The 19,407-nt window shown below is 43.3% G+C and overlaps 1 protein-coding gene across 2 annotated transcripts; it reads right to left on the bottom strand.

Moving 5' to 3' along the window:
- Positions 1–2,092: 2,092 nt before the first annotated feature.
- Positions 2,093–19,332, bottom strand: LOC115197624 (CCR4-NOT transcription complex subunit 4-like). Of its 2 annotated transcripts, none has more exons than XM_029759328.1 (13): positions 19,054–19,332; positions 17,023–17,229; positions 16,276–16,473; positions 13,298–13,384; positions 11,347–11,448; positions 10,894–11,019; positions 10,298–10,425; positions 9,916–10,146; positions 7,549–7,606; positions 7,027–7,288; positions 5,825–6,379; positions 5,140–5,403; positions 2,093–4,701 (listed from the first exon to the last, which is right to left on the bottom strand). In XM_029759328.1, the coding sequence occupies exons 2-13, from the start codon at positions 17,194–17,196 to the stop codon at positions 4,310–4,312; spliced, it is 2,577 nt and encodes an 858-aa protein (XP_029615188.1). In that variant the 5' UTR covers positions 17,197–17,229; positions 19,054–19,332; the 3' UTR covers positions 2,093–4,309. The 2 variants fall into 2 exon arrangements, with proteins under 2 accessions (XP_029615188.1, XP_029615189.1); XM_029759329.1 differs by having other exon boundaries at positions 5,143–5,403.
- Between the last annotated feature and the right edge of the window lie 75 nt (positions 19,333–19,407).

Genomic DNA, 19,407 nt, shown 5'->3' with positions numbered 1-19,407 from the left:
GGGGACTTGTCTCAGAGGGCATTTCCAACCTCCAGTCGCCCCAGCCCTAAATCACTTGGCTCCTCCTGTGACCGAAAAATCACTGTAAGTGTTTAACTATGGATCTCCAACTCTTTATTGCTATAAGGCTGGACGTATTGAGCAACACCTAATGGGGGGCTGACTTCAGTGCCATAGTGGCTAGTATCAGAGGACAGCTCCAGCCACCCCGGCCTGGACACACCTCAGCTCCAGGAGGAACAGCAGGTTACAATGCCCAGCAGACCACAGGCAAATAGAAGAGGATAACAAACGCTGCTTTGCCTCCCATGAAAATGATAAATATAGGTAAGAATATTCCGGCAGCGTGTAGAAGTCCCAGTGGGAAGACCAGAGGTAACATTATAGATGACGTTGGAGTCATAGCATAACCTTGCCTCAGCAAGTAACACTGCATTTACATAAGAGGCCATTAAAAATGTACCGCTTTAGGTAAGAGGGTAAACAACATGGCTGCACGAGGTGTTGTAAACCACACAGTCTGGGAAGACCATAGGTAACTTATGAACAAGGTTGGATTCTGATATTGGGATTCATTAGCATAACCTTGATTATCTCTGACTTGCTTCAGATTTAACTCGTAGCAAGACGTTGATTAACAAGAAGGTTCAGAACAACATTCTAGAAGCCTGGGGTTTGAACAATCACACTGGGAAGACCACAGGTAACAACAGGGACAATGTTGGATTCATGCCATATTAACCTTGCTTTGGATTAAACTAATTCATAAACAGTAGAGACATTCATTCATCAAAACACCCACAGGCAAGAAGAATAACCTAACATTACAATTTTGTCACCGCAGTACATGAATTAACACATGGGGTGAGATCTCACAGGAAAAGACAGGAAGTAAAACAATAAGTGTTGGATTCTAATACAGTCATGATGCATTAGCATATCCTTGACTATCCCTTATGGAACTAACACAAAGACATTCATTAAATGATAAAAGGTAAACATTATTCTACCAGCGTGAGGTGTTGAACTGGGATTCTGTCGCCACAGTACATAACTGACAGTAATGTGACAGGATCAGTTTCCCCACTGTTACCTTTAATCTGTCAGAGGTCCTACAGGACAGTGAGCTATAGCAGTACACCGCTGTTCTGCTGCAGGTAGCCACATAGTACTGCATAGGCTGGCTGGCTGTGTGGGCCAGGTTGCACTGCACAGGAGGTGGGTGAGGACTGCATACAGTATGCAAGAACACACACACACCCACCTCTCAGACAAACCCTCAGATCTGAGAGCACCATCTAGTTTGCCACATACTCCTGCCAGCTTTTCAAAGTCAATAAATCAATGTAGGACAATGTCAATTTGATATCAGTTGGGACAGAATTAAAAACAATTACGGGGGTTTTACAGGGGATAAACAACGAAGACGCAATGTACTCAGAGATAACCTTCAGTACCTGAGCGCCAACATCCCACTGAGCTCTCCCCACTTTTGTTGGGGTAGACAGGGTCTCCGTCCTAAACTACATCCTATTCCCTCTGTAGTACAATACAGGGCTCTGGTCAAAAGTAGTGCACTATATATGGTGACTAGGGGGCCATTTGGGATACATCCTAAATTTGGGTTGCAGAGTCTCAGCAGGAAGTGAAGACAGACTGACCCCTAGTGGAGAGAAAGTAAAAATACAGCCCTGAAGAAATTTCTCTCTTTAACATTTAAGTAACGATTCATTGACTTGAGTTTTTGTGGTGTCACATTTAAGATCATTGAAATGTTCTACTGGTCATAAATGCAGGTCTTCGCACTGTGGAGATCAAGCTTACGTTACATCAGAAACACTAGGGGTCTGTTTCCCGGGTGCAGAACAAGTCTAGCGCTGGAGTAGAAAGCACGCTCAATGGACGTTCTCCATTGAAATAGGGTTTTAGTCCAGGATAGGATTTAATCCGTGTCCAGGAAACAGACCCTACGAGTTGTAACACTGGTTATATCAACATGTTATGACAGTTAAGAACAGTCAATGTAATACTTTAACGACAAGGAAACGTGACAAAGTGTGAATCTGTGAAACAAAAAGAGCCAAATCGAGCATTGGGTTTTTCCGTTTTATTTAAGGTTTCTTTTTCCAGACCTGCAGAGGACTGTTCAATTCCTCTAAGCTCCTCAATGAGTGTTTAACTCAGCATCAAGTTTAAAACCACAATAGTACAACTGACTGTGATGGTTTCTCCTGGATCAGTTCTTGTTTCTGGTGAATACTGTTTTAATAGGGGACAGTAGGAGAAAGAGGGAGCGATGAACAGAGCGAGAGAGAGAGAAAGATGGAGAGAGAGAAAGATGGAGAGATCATGAGTTAAGACTCGAAAAGAAAGAGGCTGTGAAGGGAGGAGAGGTTATTAATTCTCTTGGCCCAGAGAAAGGCAGAGAGCTCCTTGGATTAAATTGCAAGCCGTCGTTTGTCAGCTTGTCTTGTATAGCACTTTACGATATCACATTGCATTATTTCCATTCTCATACGTTTTATACAGATACATAATCAGAACATCGTGACACTAATTCCCTTGCCAATCACTCAAGCTCCTCTCATATCATGGTAAGGCCTCGTTGAAAGCCCTCACGGGTCTAACAAGGCAGAAACTTGTAACGCTATTGGCTACCCTTATTAGTATTAGTTTTGACCTGCATATCTTGGAAGCCTTTTCATCAACCCCTTCATTTCTCTGTTTGGTCTGCTTTCTGGTAGTTCTCCTGATAAGGGTTTAGCTACTGTAGGTGCCACACAGTGGCACTGTGTATAAGACCAAATCCTGGATTTCATGATGTCCCAGTATTAGCCTGTAACTTCCCTTCCAACAGTCTTTAAATATTGTACTTTGTTCTAGCCTCGACGCCAACCGCTCTGTTTCACCAGAATTAGCACTTAACGTGCCGAGGTCTGGTATCGCGAGTCTTGGCCTTATTCTTCTTCCGACCCGAGAACAGTGGTGAGACTCTTTAACCCGTCGGCCAACCCTCCTGTTAGGTGGTGCTACTTCCTCTGATACAGAGGTTCAACTGAACCTTCCCTCTACTACAGGACGGGGCACCATGACCCCTGACCCCAAAGGGAAGAACGTTGGTTTTAATGACCTGCATGAGACAAGTCATTGGTTGGGCGCGTTCCAGGCAGACTACATTGCAGTCGCCAGCCAGATCTCACAACGCCTGGATAGGTGTTCTCAACTAACCAGTTAAATCAGCTATAGCTGATCAGTTCTCAGCTAACCACGTATGATATAGCAGTCTGACACCGACTTCAAAAGGTCGATCATTGGTTGCTGCATGAGTGCAGCACGACTACAATCTAGTCGGCCTGGAACGTCACCATTGTGACCGTGTGTCTAACATGGAAACCGTAGCATGTACAGCCTGCCTGTGCCCTCAACTCACCCCTCCTAACGTCTTAGTCTGCCCATCTCTGTCTGCATCATTTCCTTTCATCTGAACCAACTACAACAAGTCCCTCAACAATACTTCTCTAAAGATTCTCAACCATACCTCTTAAACCGTTAAACTGAGGCATTTTGTCACATGCCCAAAGTTAACCACTCCAGGGCTTCTCTGCAGGGAGGGAGCGTAAAGTTTCATTCAGGTCTCCTGAAAGTGGGGAGGATGAGGGTATTTGGGGCAAAGCTTTAAGAGCAGATTTTCCATTCGTTTTGTTGCTTCATCCTCAGAGAGTAATCGTGACTTCACTTCTTTCACCCATTTCATATTTAATCACGAGTTAACTTCTTAAAATGACCCACGTTAGTTAATCTTGCTTCTTGTGCGTTTGTAGTTCTCGACTAGCACTGCTCCCATTCTCCGTGCTCATCTAGATCATAAAAGGACGGACCTCAAGTGAAGCTCACAGCAGTGTCTGATCCCAAACAATTCACCTGGGTCATATTCATTATGCACCAAACGAAAGAAAACGAAGTGAAACCGGCAGGGACTACATGGATTTATCTGTCCAATAAGAAACACTTTCCGTTTTCAAAATGTTTCACTACTACTGAACACAGCCCTGACTACTGGAGCTCACAGTAAGGCGTTGACGTGGCCGGTAGCAGACCTAGCAATGCATGTCATGTGCCACGGAAAAAACAAAAAAACAAAGGAACGAACAAACAGGCCGTCAGAACAGAAAAAAAGACAGAAGTTGAAAGGACAAAGAAAGCAGCCTTGTTATTTTGTTAGCTAATCATTTTTCATAATTTGATAATCTGCAGATTGGTGTGTGTACACTGTATCTGTATCGGGTTGAGACACTGCTGTAATCTGTCTTTAGTGTCGGTCCCCAGCAGTGGTGCTGTTTAGCAGCTCTGTAGCGCTCTGGCCTGGGGGTCTGAAGGCTGTCTGGAAGCCTGGGGGAGGGCTGTGAAACTGGCTGGGGTTGGCCTGTGTGGGTTGGGCCAGGCTGGGAAGGTAAGGGGCCCAGCCGGAGCCAGCTCTGTGGTGGAGGGGGAGGTGTGGGTGTGAGGCAGCCTGGTCTAGGAGGCCGTGGTGGTGGCTGTGGAGGGACTGGTGCTGCTGGTTCTGGGGCTGCTGGGGGAGGGAGGAGCTAGGCAGGGCAGGGCCGTCCATCTCTGTCAGGGCCTGGAGGGACTTGAGCCAGTGGGGAGGGTTCTGGTCCTCTTGGAAAAGGTCTAAACTGTTTCCTGTCGAGGCTGGGATGCCTGAAGAGAGGAGAGAGACGGGTGAGTGAGTGGGAACTGTAGAACAGAGTTACCCAAACTCTGCATGCTTTGGTTTTTTCCCTAGCACCACACAGCAGACTCAAATAACCAACTCATCATCGGCTTTTGATTAGGGCAAAAACCAAAACGTGCTCGGGATCTCGGGGCCTGTTGGAGAAACCATGGTGTAGGAGACCCACTTCCATTTAGTATCTTTAGTGTTGTCTATAGATCTCCCTGGAAAACAGTAACTATTGTTGGTGAGTAGAGTATCCTGGCTAAATAAAGATGACATGTCCAACTCTGTTTATAACACTTTCAAACCTCTTAATAAGTTAGTGTAAATAGTTGTTAGATATCTGCATGTTATATGACAGAATAAAGTCATTATCATCATCGTATTGCACCTGTGTAATAAATACGTCTGGGGTTACTCACTACCTGTGATGATGGCTGGGTCCATCCAGCTGGCCGTACCGTCCCAGCTGAGGCTGTGAGATAGCCCCCCTGGCCCGTGGAGCCCCCCAGGGCCCACCAGGTGGTTGGGCCGCCCGATGTGGTTCACACTGGAGGACGAGGAGGAGGAGGAAGATGAGGAGGAGTTGGGGAGACCGCCGAAGTTGATGTTGATGTTGGGTAGGAGAGCTCTCAGGCCAGCCTGCCATTCTTTCACATTGAGGCCGTCTATAGAACAGCTGCTTTCTGTAGAGAGAACATCTTTATTTAATTATGGACAAATTAGAAAATAAGCAGTGCTGATTTGCTTCATTTAATAGATTTTTGATGAATCCACATCTTCACAGGTGGCTTTGGACTGCCATCTTGTGGTCAAAACACAGAACTACATCTACATGTTATTTTGCCCTTGCAGGAAACAAATTACATGGGAGAAATAGGCAAAACGATGACTTGTTTTGACATTCAATCCTTGTTACAGTCATACTGGACAGACTGTACTAAACATGACTCAGAGTTGGGGTCAACTGAATTTCAATTCAGTCCATTCAGGATTTAAACTGAAATTCCAATTTCAATTTTTGTTTACTTCCTGAATTGAGACAAGACATAACTGGCCCCTAACCTCAACACTCCCAGAAGACAGAGCCAGGGTCTTATAACCTACCTGATATGGGGATCCCTCCCAGCCCTGTACTGTGGCGCTGAGGAGGCATGCTCAAGTCCAGGAAGTTTCCGTGTCCCCCTCCAGTGTTGGCCGAGTGGTTCAAGTGTGAGAGGTGATTATTGCTGCGTGCCGAGGGAGACATGTCCATCCAGGGATGCCGTGCTGCAGCGGCGGCCTGTGCAGCCTGACTTCCACCATGATGACTACTCTGACTCTGGGAACCAGGGAAACTAAAGGAACTATAAATTTGCCTATGGTGGAGCTGAGAAAGTCGGGGTGGAGGTCCAATGCTGCTGGGGAAATGGTTGGGGTTGGAGGGGGGCACGTGAAGGCCGTGGTGTGACCCGGGGTGGTGGAGGCTGAAAGGCCCGGGGGACCCCAGTGGACTGGGCTGGTCCTGGACTGACAGCTCCTTCTCTATGAGGTCAGCAAGGGCCTTCCGCGTGATGTCGAAGGGGTCGAAGCCTAGGTCGTCATCCTGCTGTTGTGTCTTGGATGAGGAGCCGAAGCCGAAGGCCGCCTGCCAGTCTGTGGAGGACGAGACCGGTATTGTGTCTGGGGAAGGAAGAGAACCATGGAAAACTTAGTGGTTATGTTTCAAAGCTGAAACGCAGTGGAGCACTGCTGACTGACTGCATATTTTTATTACCCCTTTTTTCTCCTCAATTTCGTGGTATCCAATTGGTAGTAGTTACTGTCTTGTCTCATTGCTGCAACTCCCGTACGGACTCGGGAGAGGCGAAGGTTGAGAGCCATGCGTCCTCCGAAACACAACCCAACCAAGCCGCACTGCTTCTTGACACAATGCACATCCAACCCGGAAGCCAGCCGCACCAATGTGTCGGAGGAAACACCGTACACCTGGCGACCTGGTCAGCGTGCACTGCACCCGGCCTGACACAGGAGTCGCTGGTGCGCGATGAGACAAGGAAATCCCTGCCAGCCAAACCCTCCCCTAACCCGGACGATGCTAGGCCAATTGTGCGCCGCCCCATGGGCCTCCAGGTTGTGGCCGGCTGCGACAGAGCCTGGGCTCGAACCCAGAATCTCTGGTGGTACAGCTAGCACTGCGATGCAGTGCCTTAGACCACTGCGCCACCCGGGAGGCAACACTACACTGTTAAAGGACGCATCGTCTACCAAACAGTGTGTGTGTGTGTGTGTGTGTGTATTTGTCCCAGTGTCTACCCCACACAACCCACCTGATGCGAAGAGGCTCTGTGGTTCAGGGGTCATGGGCCAGTCGCATCCCCCTCTAGGTGTGTTAGGGAAGGGGGGCAGGCCAGACGGGATGGGGTTGGGTTGTCTGAAATTACTGTTGTCTGAGAACAGGGACTGGGACTCTGCAGCAGCCCCCTCGAAGGGCGAGCGGGCGGTGAGGTCCACTACACTGATAGGAACCACCAGACTGCTGGGGGGTCTGGTCAGCCCCGGAGGAGAGGAGGGGGACTCACTGTTAGGCATCTGGAGAGGGGGGGGACATTGGTAATGTCTGTGACAATGTAACATTTTTAAGAAATAATCAGTTATATTTGAAATGGATCCGAAGAAACTGTATACTCTGCATATATTTAACAATCATTTCCCTAAATAACGTCAACATTCTTCATGTAATATAGTAATTATCTATATACAAATCTTGAAAACAATTTTTTTTTAAATGGTTAAAACATATTTCTGTACTTCTACATGTGAAATGAAGTCATTAGTAAAGGTCTTCGTACCTGTTGTAATGTCTCTCCATTCACCATACTTATTGATTCCGGAGGTTTGTCGCTGGGACTAAAGAGAAACAGACTATGATCTTCATGTCCCACCACCAGCATTTAAAATGGACCAAAATGAGACCAGTTTGGCCTGTGAGTTATAACCTTTTCACTCTATTGTTTTGACCTGAACCAAACTAGGCTGGCTTGGATTCTCTGTTCACACAGCCCTTTTCAACACGTTTCCAGCAACTATAGTGAATGTGTAACCATGCAGTACAGAATAGTACTGCCTGCCTTCTCAGTAAGCTTGGTTTAACCCTCCAGTATATATTGCCTGTGACATGTCAACATTTCTGTTGTCATTGTAAAATGGACTAATAAAGTCTTATTCTTCTACAGTGCCTTCAGAAAGTACTCACACATTTTGTAAATTGATAAAATGTAGATTTTTTTTGTTCACTGGCCTACATACTATAACCCATAATCAAAGTGGAATAATGTTTTTACAAATGAATAAAAAAATGTAAGTTAAAATGTCTTGAGTCAATAAGTATTCAAACTCAAGCTTAAATAAGTTCAGGAGTAACAATGTGCTTCACAAGTCACATAATAAGTTGCATTGACTCTGTGTGCAATAGAGTTCAACATGATTTTTGAATGACTACCTCATCTCTGTACACACATACAATTATTATCTGTAAGGTCCCTCAGTTGAGCAGTGAATTTGAAAACAGATTCAACCACAAAGACCAGGGAGGTTTTCCAATGCCTCACAATTTCAGGGATTTCCCCGTGAGGTCAATGGTGAATTTAAAACAGAGTTGAATGGCTGTGATAGGAGAAAACTGAGGATGGATCCACAACGTTGTAGTTACTCCTCAATACTAACTTAAACGACAGAGTGAAAAGGAAGGCTGTACAGGGAAAAAAACTATTCCAAAAGATGCATCCTGTTTGCAATAAGGCACTGAAGTAAATACTGCAAAAAAAATGTGGTAAGCAATTCCCTTTTTGTCTTGAATACAAAGTGTTACGTTTGGGCCAAATCCAATACAGCACATTACTGAGTACCACTACATATTTTCAAGCATGGTGGCTGCATAACGTTATGGGTATGCTTGTAATCGTTAAGGAATGAGGAGTTTTTCAGGATAAAAAAACTTAAAAAAAACTGAATGGAGCTAAGCACAGGCAAAATCCTAGAGGAAAACCTGGTACCTCTGCTTTCCACCAAACACTGGGAAATTAATTTATCTTTCAGCAAGACAATAACATAAAACACAAGGCCAAATCTACACTGGATTTGCTTACCAAGAAAACAGCTAATGTTCCTGAGTGGCCGAGTTGCAGTTTGGATTTAAATCTACTTGAAAATCCATGTTAATACCTGAAAATGGTTGTCTAGCAATGATCAACAACCAATTTTACAAAGCTTTAGGAATTTTGAAAATAATAAATAGGCAAATAGTGTATAATCCAGGTGTGGAAAGCTCTTAGAGATTTACCCAGAAAGCTGTAAATCACTGCCAAAGATGATTCAGGGGTGTGAATACTTATGTAAATGAGATATTTCTGCATTTCATTTTCAATAAATTTGCACCAAATTCTAAAAACATGTTTTCACTGTCATTATGGAGTATCCATTTTGAATTCAGGCTGTAACAACAAAATGTGGAATAAGTCAAGGGGTATGAATACTTTCTCAAGGCACTGTATATCAGGGGTTCTCAAAGTGGGATCCAGGTACTGCAGGGGGTCTGTGGGCAGATCTCTCGATCTGTATCCATCCACCTATCCACACACACAATGTTTTTAATGAATATTACAAGAGACTTTCGGCCAAGGGATCCATGGAATAGATTTAAAGTGTGTAATATTATTAATCTATAATGTATGTTCTTAACCCTGGGCAACATGGGCCTGGGAGGCCCACAGGGATGTTGGTATCCACAGCACTCCAATTATACATTTTTCAACTCAATACTACTCCTCCCAATTTTTATTTACTTAACTGCACTGTAATTTAAGTTTTAAAAACTGCAGTTCTCTCTGCCTAATGGCAAAATGTGTAGAATTGCAGGATATTAGCTTGACAGCTGAAAAAATAAAAATACCTGACCCATGACAAAAAGTGTACAATTACGGGAAATTCGCTTTAAAACGGCAATATTTTCTCTCCGATGTCAAAATGCAAACCTTTTAAAATGTTCCTTCCCCGGGGCTGAGAATTGGTTAGTCTGGCCATGTAATGCAGACGTCATAGTAAAATTCCTTGTAGGCTATTTTTTAAATCACACTCGAGTAATGTTCTGAGTATGAGGGGGTGCTTTCACAAAAGTGGTCCGTGACCCAAAAAGTTTGAGAAGCTCTGTTCCATATTACCTGTTGCTGTCACAGTTAGAGGAGAAGGGGGACAGGGCAGCACCCTGACCAGACCCCATCCCCAGCTCGGTGTCCAGCCCCAGGCCAAGTCCTAACCCATCGGAGGTCATGCCCTCTGGGTCCAGGCAGCAGTCTAGCAGCGGAGGAGACTTCCTGTCCTCTGACAGGCCATTGGCCAGTTTGCCACCGTACCCCGATAGAATCGGCCACCCATCTTTGCCATTGTTGGGTCTGTTGTGATAAATGGACAAACATCTAATAAAGAGATGTTGTGTGGTCAAACTCAATAGAAGCCTAAGGTGGTCAAGCTGTTAGTGCCACAGCCTCCAGGGCAAATATTTGCTGTTGGGTAGATAGGGGAGAGCCAAAATACCAAACATACCTTTGTGTAGAATTTGAAGATCTGCTTTTTGACTTTTCCCCTGCACACGTTGACGTTTGTAGAAAGCTGGGGTTCATTTTGTAGAGGTCCTGGAGTAGTGTCTGCTCGTATTCTTGGTGTTTCCCGGCCTAAGGACAAACATAATAACATTAAGTCATTTAAGCAGTGAATCATAACACACAACGCTCCCACTGTTCACCACAGACACCCTACTCAACGCTCCCACTGTTCACCACAGACACCGACTCAACGCTCCCACTGTTCACCACAGACACCTACTCAATTCAACTGTGTCCCAGCTTCCACCTAGACCCTGATCTAGCATGACAACGACATCAGGAATTGGCTATACAGCACAAACAGATCTGGGACCAGCTTCAAATAACATTAATGCTGAGGTCCAAAGTCACTTGAAGTAAGAACATGGTTGAAAAGGCAGATACTAAAACATCCAAGAGGAAATAAAGAACCAGATCTAACCTGGGACAAGGTAGACACACAGGCAAGAACAGTACATGACGTCAAGAGAAAGTTGTTTGGTATCTCTATTCACCCACCAACAAATCACACAAGAAGAAGAAAAATGATTTTTTTACCTGCATCTCCTCTTTAGTAAAGCTAGCTGCCTCATCCCCCAGTTCATGTAGATACATACAGTCTGGTTTGGGACACTGCATGCTTTTGAGGAAGTAACTGCAGTATTTTGTTGTACCTAAAGAAGCCTGCATTTAAAAAAATATATATATATTTTTTTTAAACAAAGGAGAGCTCAGTGAAAATGTACTTGATGAATGTTCTCTTCAGTTAATGCCCTCTAAATCATATTACTACATATCTAAGAGAAAGGTCATATAGCATTTAAGATAAGATAGTACTTTATTTGATAACATTCCTTACAATAAGTCAACAAACAGTTACTTCTAGGACCAGATTCCCATTGTCCTGGACTAAAATGCACCTTCAATGGAATTTCTCAATTGGGAATTGTTATCCAGGATTTGGTTGAATTTGTGTCAAAGAAACTGGCCCTGAATGTCTGTTTCGGTCACCTTGAGTGTTCTGCCGTCCACCACTACATTGTTTACACATTGTATTGCTCTGAGGGCGTCTTCAGAGCGGATATAGGTGACATAGGCACTGGCACTGGGACCCTGTGGATCAGAAGTCATAATATTCAGAATAGGTGATAAGAAAACACACAGCTTTTTATTAAAGATGTAGTGTGTGTAACAACCTGCCTATTTACAGTTGAGAGGAACCCATTTGCTTTTAAATTCAATCCCACTTTTTATGATCTGACACTTTTCTCCAAAGTAATTGACAGTACAATGAGTATGTACAGTACCAGTCTAAAGTTTGGACACCTACCCATTCAAGTGTTTTATTTTATATTTTCTACATTGTAGAATAATAGTGAAGATGTCAAAAATATGAAATAACATATACCGAACCATGTAGTAACCAAAAGTGTTAAATCTATGATTCATCAAAGTAACCTTGATGACCACTTTGCACACTCTTGGCATTCTCTCAACCAGCTTCATGAGGTAGTCACCTGGAATGCATTTCAATTAACAGGTGTGCCTTGTTAAAAGTTAATTTGTGGACTTTCCTTCTTAATGCATTGAGCCAATCAGTTGTGTGACAATGTAGGTGTGGTATACGGAACAAATACCTATTTGGTAAAATACCAAGTCCATATTATGCCAAGAGCAGCTCAAATAAGTATAGAGAAACAACATTCCATCATTACTTTAAGACATGGAGGGCAGTCAATTCTGAACGTTTCAAGTGTAGTTGCAAAAACCAAGCGCTATGATGAAACTGGCTCTCAGGACCACCACAGGAATGGAAGAACCTGAGTTACCTCTGCTGCAGAGGACAAGTTCATTAGAGTTAGGAGCCTCAGAAATTGCAGCCCAAATGAATGCTTCAAATAGTTCAAGTAACAGACACATCTCAACATCAACTATTCTGAGGAGACTGTGTGAACCAGGCCTTCATGGTAGAATTGCAGCAAAGAATCCACTTCTAAAGGACACCAATAAGAAGAGGATACTTGCTTGGGCCAAGAAACAAAAGAAAATGGACATTAGACCGGTGGAAATCTTTCCTTTGTTCTGATGAGTCCAAATTGTGGATTTTTGGTTCCAACCGCCGTGTCTTTGTGAGATGCAGATTAGGTGAATGGATGATCTCCGCATGTGTGGTTGCCACCATGAAGCATGGAGGAGGATGGAGGAGGAGATGTGATGGTACTTTACTGGTGACACTGTGAGTGACTCATTTAAAATTCAAGGCACACCTCACCACCGCATTCTGCAGCGATACGCCATCCCATCTGGTTTGCGCTTAGTGGGACTATCATTTGTTTTTCAACAGGACAATGACACAACACACCTCCAGGCGGTGTAAGGGCTATTTGACCAAGAAGGAGAGTGTTGGAGTGCTGCATCAGATGACCAGGCCTCCACAATCACCCTCAACTCAATTGAGATCTTTTGGGATGAGTTGGACAGCAGAATCAAGGAAAAGCAGCCAACAAGTGCTCAGCATATGTGGGAACCCCTTTCAAGACTGTAGGTAAAGCATTCCAGGTCAAGCTGGTTGAGAGAATCCCAAGAGTGTGCAAAGCTGTCATCAAGGCAAAGGGTGGCTACTTTGAAGAATAAAAAAATATATTTTGAGTTGTTTAACACTTTTTTGGTTACTACATGATTCCATGTGTGTTATTTCATAGTTTTGATGTCTTCACTATTATTCTACAATGTGGAAAATACTAAAAATAAAGAAAAACCGATGAATGAGTAGGTGTGTCTAAACTTTTGACTGGCACCGTATATATTTTAGTATGTGATCCCTAAGGCGATAGAACCCACGACTGTTCCCCGTTACCAAACCAAGAGAGCCACCCTCCTCCCAAGAGAGCCACCCTCCTCCCAAGAGAGCCACCCTCCTCCCAAGAGAGCCACCCTCCTCCCACAAAGAACCAGTTCTTACCTGTGAACCTGCATATGATGTGCTGTTATTAATGACCACCTTGTGTATTTTCCCAAACTTCCCAAAATACTCTGGCCTTTTTAGAACCTGTGCAGAATTGAATAGGAGATGGAGAAATGTTTCACAAACAAAGCTTTATAAATACAGTTGAGGGAAAACAAATATAGCTAGGTCAGTAGACCAGAAATATGATCAAGTAACAGAAAAGTGAGATGAAATTGTGAATATCTTTGTCCAACTACTTAAAGCAGGGCTCTTCAACGCTGTTCCTGGAGAGCAACCCCACCTTTAAGTTCACTCCAACCCTGTTCCTGGAGAGCAACCCCCCCCCTTCAGGTTAACTCAGACCCCAATTGTAACTAACCTGATTCAGCTTATCAACCAACTAATTATTATTATTAGAATCAGGTGTGCTAGACTAGGGTTGGAGTGAAAACCTACAGGACAGTAGCTCTCCAGGAACAGGGTTGGAGTTAACAACTAACGGATACAATTTTTATGTCTCTGTGTGCAGGTGAGATGATTGAAGTTAGCTTAGCGCAATTGCTGGAAGTCTCCCGGTACAGTAGCCAGCTCCTCTCAAAAGCAGGAAAATAAATCTAACTACAGTAAAGCTGTTATTTACTATTGCTAATAATCTACACATAGTAATCAATATTTTATAAATTCATACATTTTACTGATAACCATATTATCCACTTCCTCATTTTCTGTCCCATTGTAGCATAGAGATGTATAGAGATCGCAACATTGTATCCGTCTCAATGGCATTGCCCATAAACTCACAGACACCATAATGGGACAGATACAACAATTGTGACCTCTATACATCTCTATGAGAAATACAACCCCAAGTCTCGAAATCTCGCAGTATCCCTTTAAAATGACTGAAGCAAAGTGGAGGGGTGGGGACTTCAGTAGATTTACCGCGAGGTGTTAACTATTTCCAATCAATGTGCTAAGTGCTTTTGATCTCCACCGGCATCTGTGAACGTGAAATACTCTACGATAAAACGATGTACTCAGCGCATAAGCAGCAAAAAAACATTTCCCAGGCAAAAAAAAAGGTATGCATGGGTTAACTGTAGAACGGATGGGATAGTATATCACGTTACTTATAGAAGAAACCTATGGCATTTAGCTGAAATCAGATGAGAAAATATTGACATCCTAAAAACAACTAATTACCTAGATGTCTCCTACACTATTGATGATGGACTCACCTCTGGGTCGGTGAGGCTTTAAGAGAAAAATCCTCAAAAGGGGTAGTTCAACTAGGGTTGCAAAATTCAGGAACCTCAACATTTCCCAGGTTTTCCAAAAATCCTAGTGGTAGGATTCCCAATTTCTGAAAAACCTGGAAATTTCAGGAAAGTTTCCTGGAATTTTGCCACCTTAACAAAAAAGATCTAGATGCGCTGAATGGTCGGCTATGAAAAGCCAACTGACATTTACTCCTGAGGTGGTGACCTGTTGCACCCTCGACAACCACTGTGATTATTATTTGACCCTGCTGGTCAACTATGAACATTTGAACATCTTGGCCATGTTCTGTTATAATCTCCACCCGGCACAGCCAGAAGAGGACTGGCCACCCCTCAGAGCCTGGTTCCTCTAATGGTTTCTTCCTAGGTTCTGGCCTTTCTAGGGAGTTTTTCCTAGCCACCGTGCTTCTACATCTGCATTGTTTGCTGTTTGGGGATTTAGGTTGGGTTTCTGTACAGCACTTTGTGACATCAGCTCATGTAAGAAGGACTTTACAAATACATTTGACTGATTGGTCTATACTGATATCTACACTGAGTATACCAAACATTAGGAATACCTCCCCTTTAGCCCTCAGAACAGCCTCAATTCACTGGGACATGGACTCTACAAGGTGTTGAAAGCATTCCACAGGAATGCTGGCCCATGTTGACTCCAATGCTTCCTACAGTTGTGTCAAGTTGGCTGGATGTCCATTGGGTGGTGGACTGTTCTTTATACACACAGGAAACTGTTGAGCGTGAAAAACCCAGCAGCATTGCAGTTCTTGACACAAACCAGTTTGCCTGGCATTTACTACCATACCCCGTTCAAAGGCACTTCACTTTTGTCCATGTCTCAATTGTCTCAAGGCTTAGAAAATACTTAACCCGTCTCCTCCCCTTCATTTTATTTATTAAACTAGGCAACAACAAATTCTTATTTACAATGACGGCCTAGGAACAGTGGGTTAACTACCTTGTTCAGGGTCAGAACGACAGATTTTTACCTTGTCAGCTCGGGGATTCAATCTAGCAACCTTTTGGTTACTGGCCCAAGGCTCTAACCACTAGGCTACCTGCTGCCCCATGATCTAAAAAAAAAAAAATCTCTGAAACTGGAAACACTTACCTCCCTCACTAGCTTTAAGCACCAGCTATCAGAGCAGCTCCCAGATCACTGCACCTGTACATAGCCCATCTATAATTTAGCCCAAACTACTACCTCTTCCCCTACTGTATTTATTTATTTATTATTATTTTATTTATATATTATTTATATTTATTATTTATATTTGAACTTTCTTCAAATTACAAATCTACCATTCCAGTGTTTTACTTGCTATACTTTATTTACTTTGCCACCATGGCCTTTTTCGCCTTTACCGCCCTTATCTCACATCATTTGCTCACATTGTATATAGTCTTATTTTTTCCTACTGTATCATTGATTGTATGTTGTTTTACTCCATGTGTAACTCTGTGTTGTTGTATGTTGTCGAACTGCTTTGCTTTATCTTGACCAGGTCGCAATTGTAAATGAGAACTTGTTCTCAACTTGCCTACCTGGTTAAATAAAGGTGAAATATTTTTTTTTTTAAATCTACATGGGGCAGTTTTAACAAGTGACATCAACACAGGATCATCCTTTTCACCTGGTTAGTCTATGTCATGGAAAGAACATCTAATATACACTCAATGTATATTAATGTAGTAAGCTCACTGGTGTCTCACCTCTGGATCTGCGAGCCTTTGAGAGAGCCCGACTACAAACACCAGGTTTCTCTGCACCACCCTGACGCTGGCCAGGTGTTTCCTGTTCTCTGTCACCTTCTGCTTCTTCTCGTTCTGTTTCTGCTTCTTCTCGTTCTTTATCCTCTGGATCTCCTCCTGTGACAGGGGCTTGTACACTGCAGGGTCCTCCGGGTACGGCTGGATGGTAGGAGCAGAGATAGACAGGTAAACTCACCTGTACAGACTATAAGTATATCCTTCTGGGGAGAGTTAGGAGCTGAGTAGAATCATTTCTGTCTCTGATGGATGAATAAAGTAGTATTATATTATACTAGATCAGTACTCTCCAACCCTGTTCCTGGAGAGCTACTGTCCTGTAGGTTTTCGTTCCAACGGTAATCTAGCGCACCCGATTACAATAATTAGCTGGTTGATAAGCTGAATCAGGTTAGTTACAACTGGGGTTGAAACGAAAACCTACAGGAGGGTAGCTCTCCAGGAACAGGGTTGAAAAGCCTTGTACTAGAGTTTAGGTCACATCTCCATAATCCCACCCAGCCAGCCTTTTTCTGCAGGCGGGGCAGAGGCCGTTCTCGTCTGTGCGGACATGGTGCCAGTAGAAGTGTAGGAGAAAGGCTAGGGGGTTAGGATAGGTTAAGTACCTTTCTGCATGCGGGGCAGAGGCCGTTCTTGTCTGTGCGGATACAGTGCCAGCAGAAGGGCCAGGGGTTAGGATAGATTACGTACCTTTCTGCAGGCAGGGCAGAGGCCGTTCTCGTCTGTGCGGATGCGGTGCCAGCAGAAGCGGCAGATCTGGTAGCCACAGGTGCAGGGGAAGAAGTTGACGTCGTCAATCTCCAGCGGCTCCATGCACAGAGGGCACTCCATTGAGTCATCCTTCATCTCGGGGCTGTGGGACATCCTATGGCACGGTGGAGGGAGCAGGTGTCACGGCTGGGAGGGAGGAGCGTAGTACAGGATGGGAGCTTTAGTAAGATATCAAGTTATCTTTATTGTCCCAATTGGGAAATGTGTTGTGCAGTCAGGATTCAACAATAAACAGCATACAACCGATACACACACACACACCACATGAAACAATGAGATGGATAAAAAAAAGAACAGTCATTGTCGAAAAGTGCAGCAATAAATAGACATTTCCTTTCATGTGCAGATGAGATTGGATAGAGACTGGAAAGACAATTCTGCTTTTCACAAACTATTTTGACTATTTTCTAAGTAGGTAAATATTTGGTCAACAATTGATAGGTTTCCATCCAATTGGCAACAGATTTGCATGCAAATATTCAACAATCCCCATAAAAAGAAAGATGTGCATTTTCCATCCAGAGATGTGTTCCCATCAAGTTAGTTTGATATGGCTGTTATATCAATATTTGCACATAAACACCTTCATTTCTCACATAATTAATTTGACCAACACAAAAAGATCACCTCTTGTAGATTATTTTGTCCATTTTTTTTAAATTTAACAACAAATCTGCTGTTTCCATCAAGCCTGTCAAGACTTTATCTGACATACTTTACTGGCATAAAAAAGGTTGGATTGGAAACCTGTATAGTGGAGAACATTAATAGTACACTAGTGACAATGCAAAACTTAGGCCTAAATCAAACCTGCTCACTTTACTAGTTGTACAGGTGTCTTCATATTTTAGTAGTCTATGCTGAACGTTATGAGGATCACCAATTTTTGCCTGTTTTACAGGTAAATTGGCAACAGCTTGATACGAAAGTAGCAGATTGTGGTAAGGACAGCCAGCCACAAACACATTATGTGATGTTTTGACAGTAGGAGGGCGTACCTTCTTGTAGCTGTCAAATGTAATAGATCAAAGACTGATTAAAAACCAGGCCTATTGAATCTGAGGGTTTGTTGAGGAGGAGCTCACGATGGTCTTTAATAGAAGTAGATTGCAAACTGGAAGTCACTCTACCAGTGAGCTAACTAGCTGATGACAAGTAACGGTCATTGATAAACTAGCTAGACTACATGCTAGCTAACGTTAGCTCCATGGGTAACACTAGTTAACCAACTAACATTAGGTAATTTCCAATACAATACAAGTTGGTCAAACGCATATTTAAATCCGTTGCTAAACTACAGCGGACATCGCCAACATTCGCGCCCCTGTCCCCTCAACAAATGATGCAGGTGTACAAGTACTATAAGCAGCAATTGTCAGATGACTGATACTATGAAGCCAAATAGCTAGGTAATTAACGTTAGCATGCTGCTAATGGTTTGCAACGATTCTCTCCTGTGTTAGCTCGCGGCATAACATATGTTAGTTAGCTCGGAAAAAGCCGGTCAGGTGCCTAAACAATAAAATATGAGTAAGACCCAAGTCAACGCGTAAAATGCCGTCTATTTGACATTTTGCTTTGAGTAAATACCCAACGTTCACATGACAGGCACTGTCGTGTGAATACAAAGTGACAGCTTGTTAACCAACGAAAGGAGCTAAAAGGCTAACATTAGCAAACAAGCTAACTTCAGAATCTAGGCTGGCATTCGGAGTTACCTAGCTAGTTAGCGACTGCGGCCTACTAACGTTAGCTTGCGAGCTAACAGACTCAGACACTCAGTAAACCATTGACATTTCATTAAATCCACAACTAGCTAGGCAACAATGCAAAAGGGTGGCATTGAGACAGAAACTGTATAAATTCGTTTATGCACCACGAAGCTAAATGTTATGTTACCACGAAATGATCAGCAGTTACAATAATAGTTTCGACTAGCTAGCTACTTACCCTGTACGTATTACAGGGATTCCACACCAAATTGGGCGGGGATTGCTGATGTCTCTGAACTGTCCAGATTTGTATAGACACTTTAGATTATGTTAGGCTTATTATTGCGCTATAATTCAAAAGGCTTGATAGATGTTTTGTCCTTTTCTTGTTTTTTTTTTATCTGTAAAAAAGATACGCTCTAACCACCATCTTAGCTAGCATTAAAATAGGGAGGAGTGAATGAAGCAAGCATTCAGTACGTACTGCGGCGGCGCAGAAGGTTATCAACAGTGCATTGTGGGAAATATAGTTCATTGTATTTTCAGTCAACATACCTATGATAGGCCTAGGATAGGGCATTTGAAATATAGT

This window comes from Salmo trutta, chromosome 7 (assembly GCF_901001165.1).
Source record: "Salmo trutta chromosome 7, fSalTru1.1, whole genome shotgun sequence".
Taxonomy (NCBI): domain Eukaryota; kingdom Metazoa; phylum Chordata; class Actinopteri; order Salmoniformes; family Salmonidae; genus Salmo; species Salmo trutta.
The sequence above is the reverse complement of the archived record's forward strand: the minus strand, read 5'-3'. Positions and strand labels throughout refer to the sequence as shown.

What these genes read in the sequence shown, in the direction of transcription:
- LOC115197624 (XM_029759328.1), bottom strand. Translation starts at nt 17,196, where the DNA reads ATGTCCCACAGCCCCGAGATGAAGGATGACTCAATGGAGTGCCCTCTG. An exon ending in TCTGCCCTGCCTGCAGAAAG is followed by an intron (nt 16,474 to 17,022) that starts GTACGTAATCTA and finishes CCTACCATCCAG; the next exon opens with CCGTACCCGGAGGACCCTGC. An exon ending in ATGGAGAGACATTACAACAG is followed by an intron (nt 7,289 to 7,548) that starts GTACGAAGACCT and finishes CCCCCTCTCCAG; the next exon opens with ATGCCTAACAGTGAGTCCCC.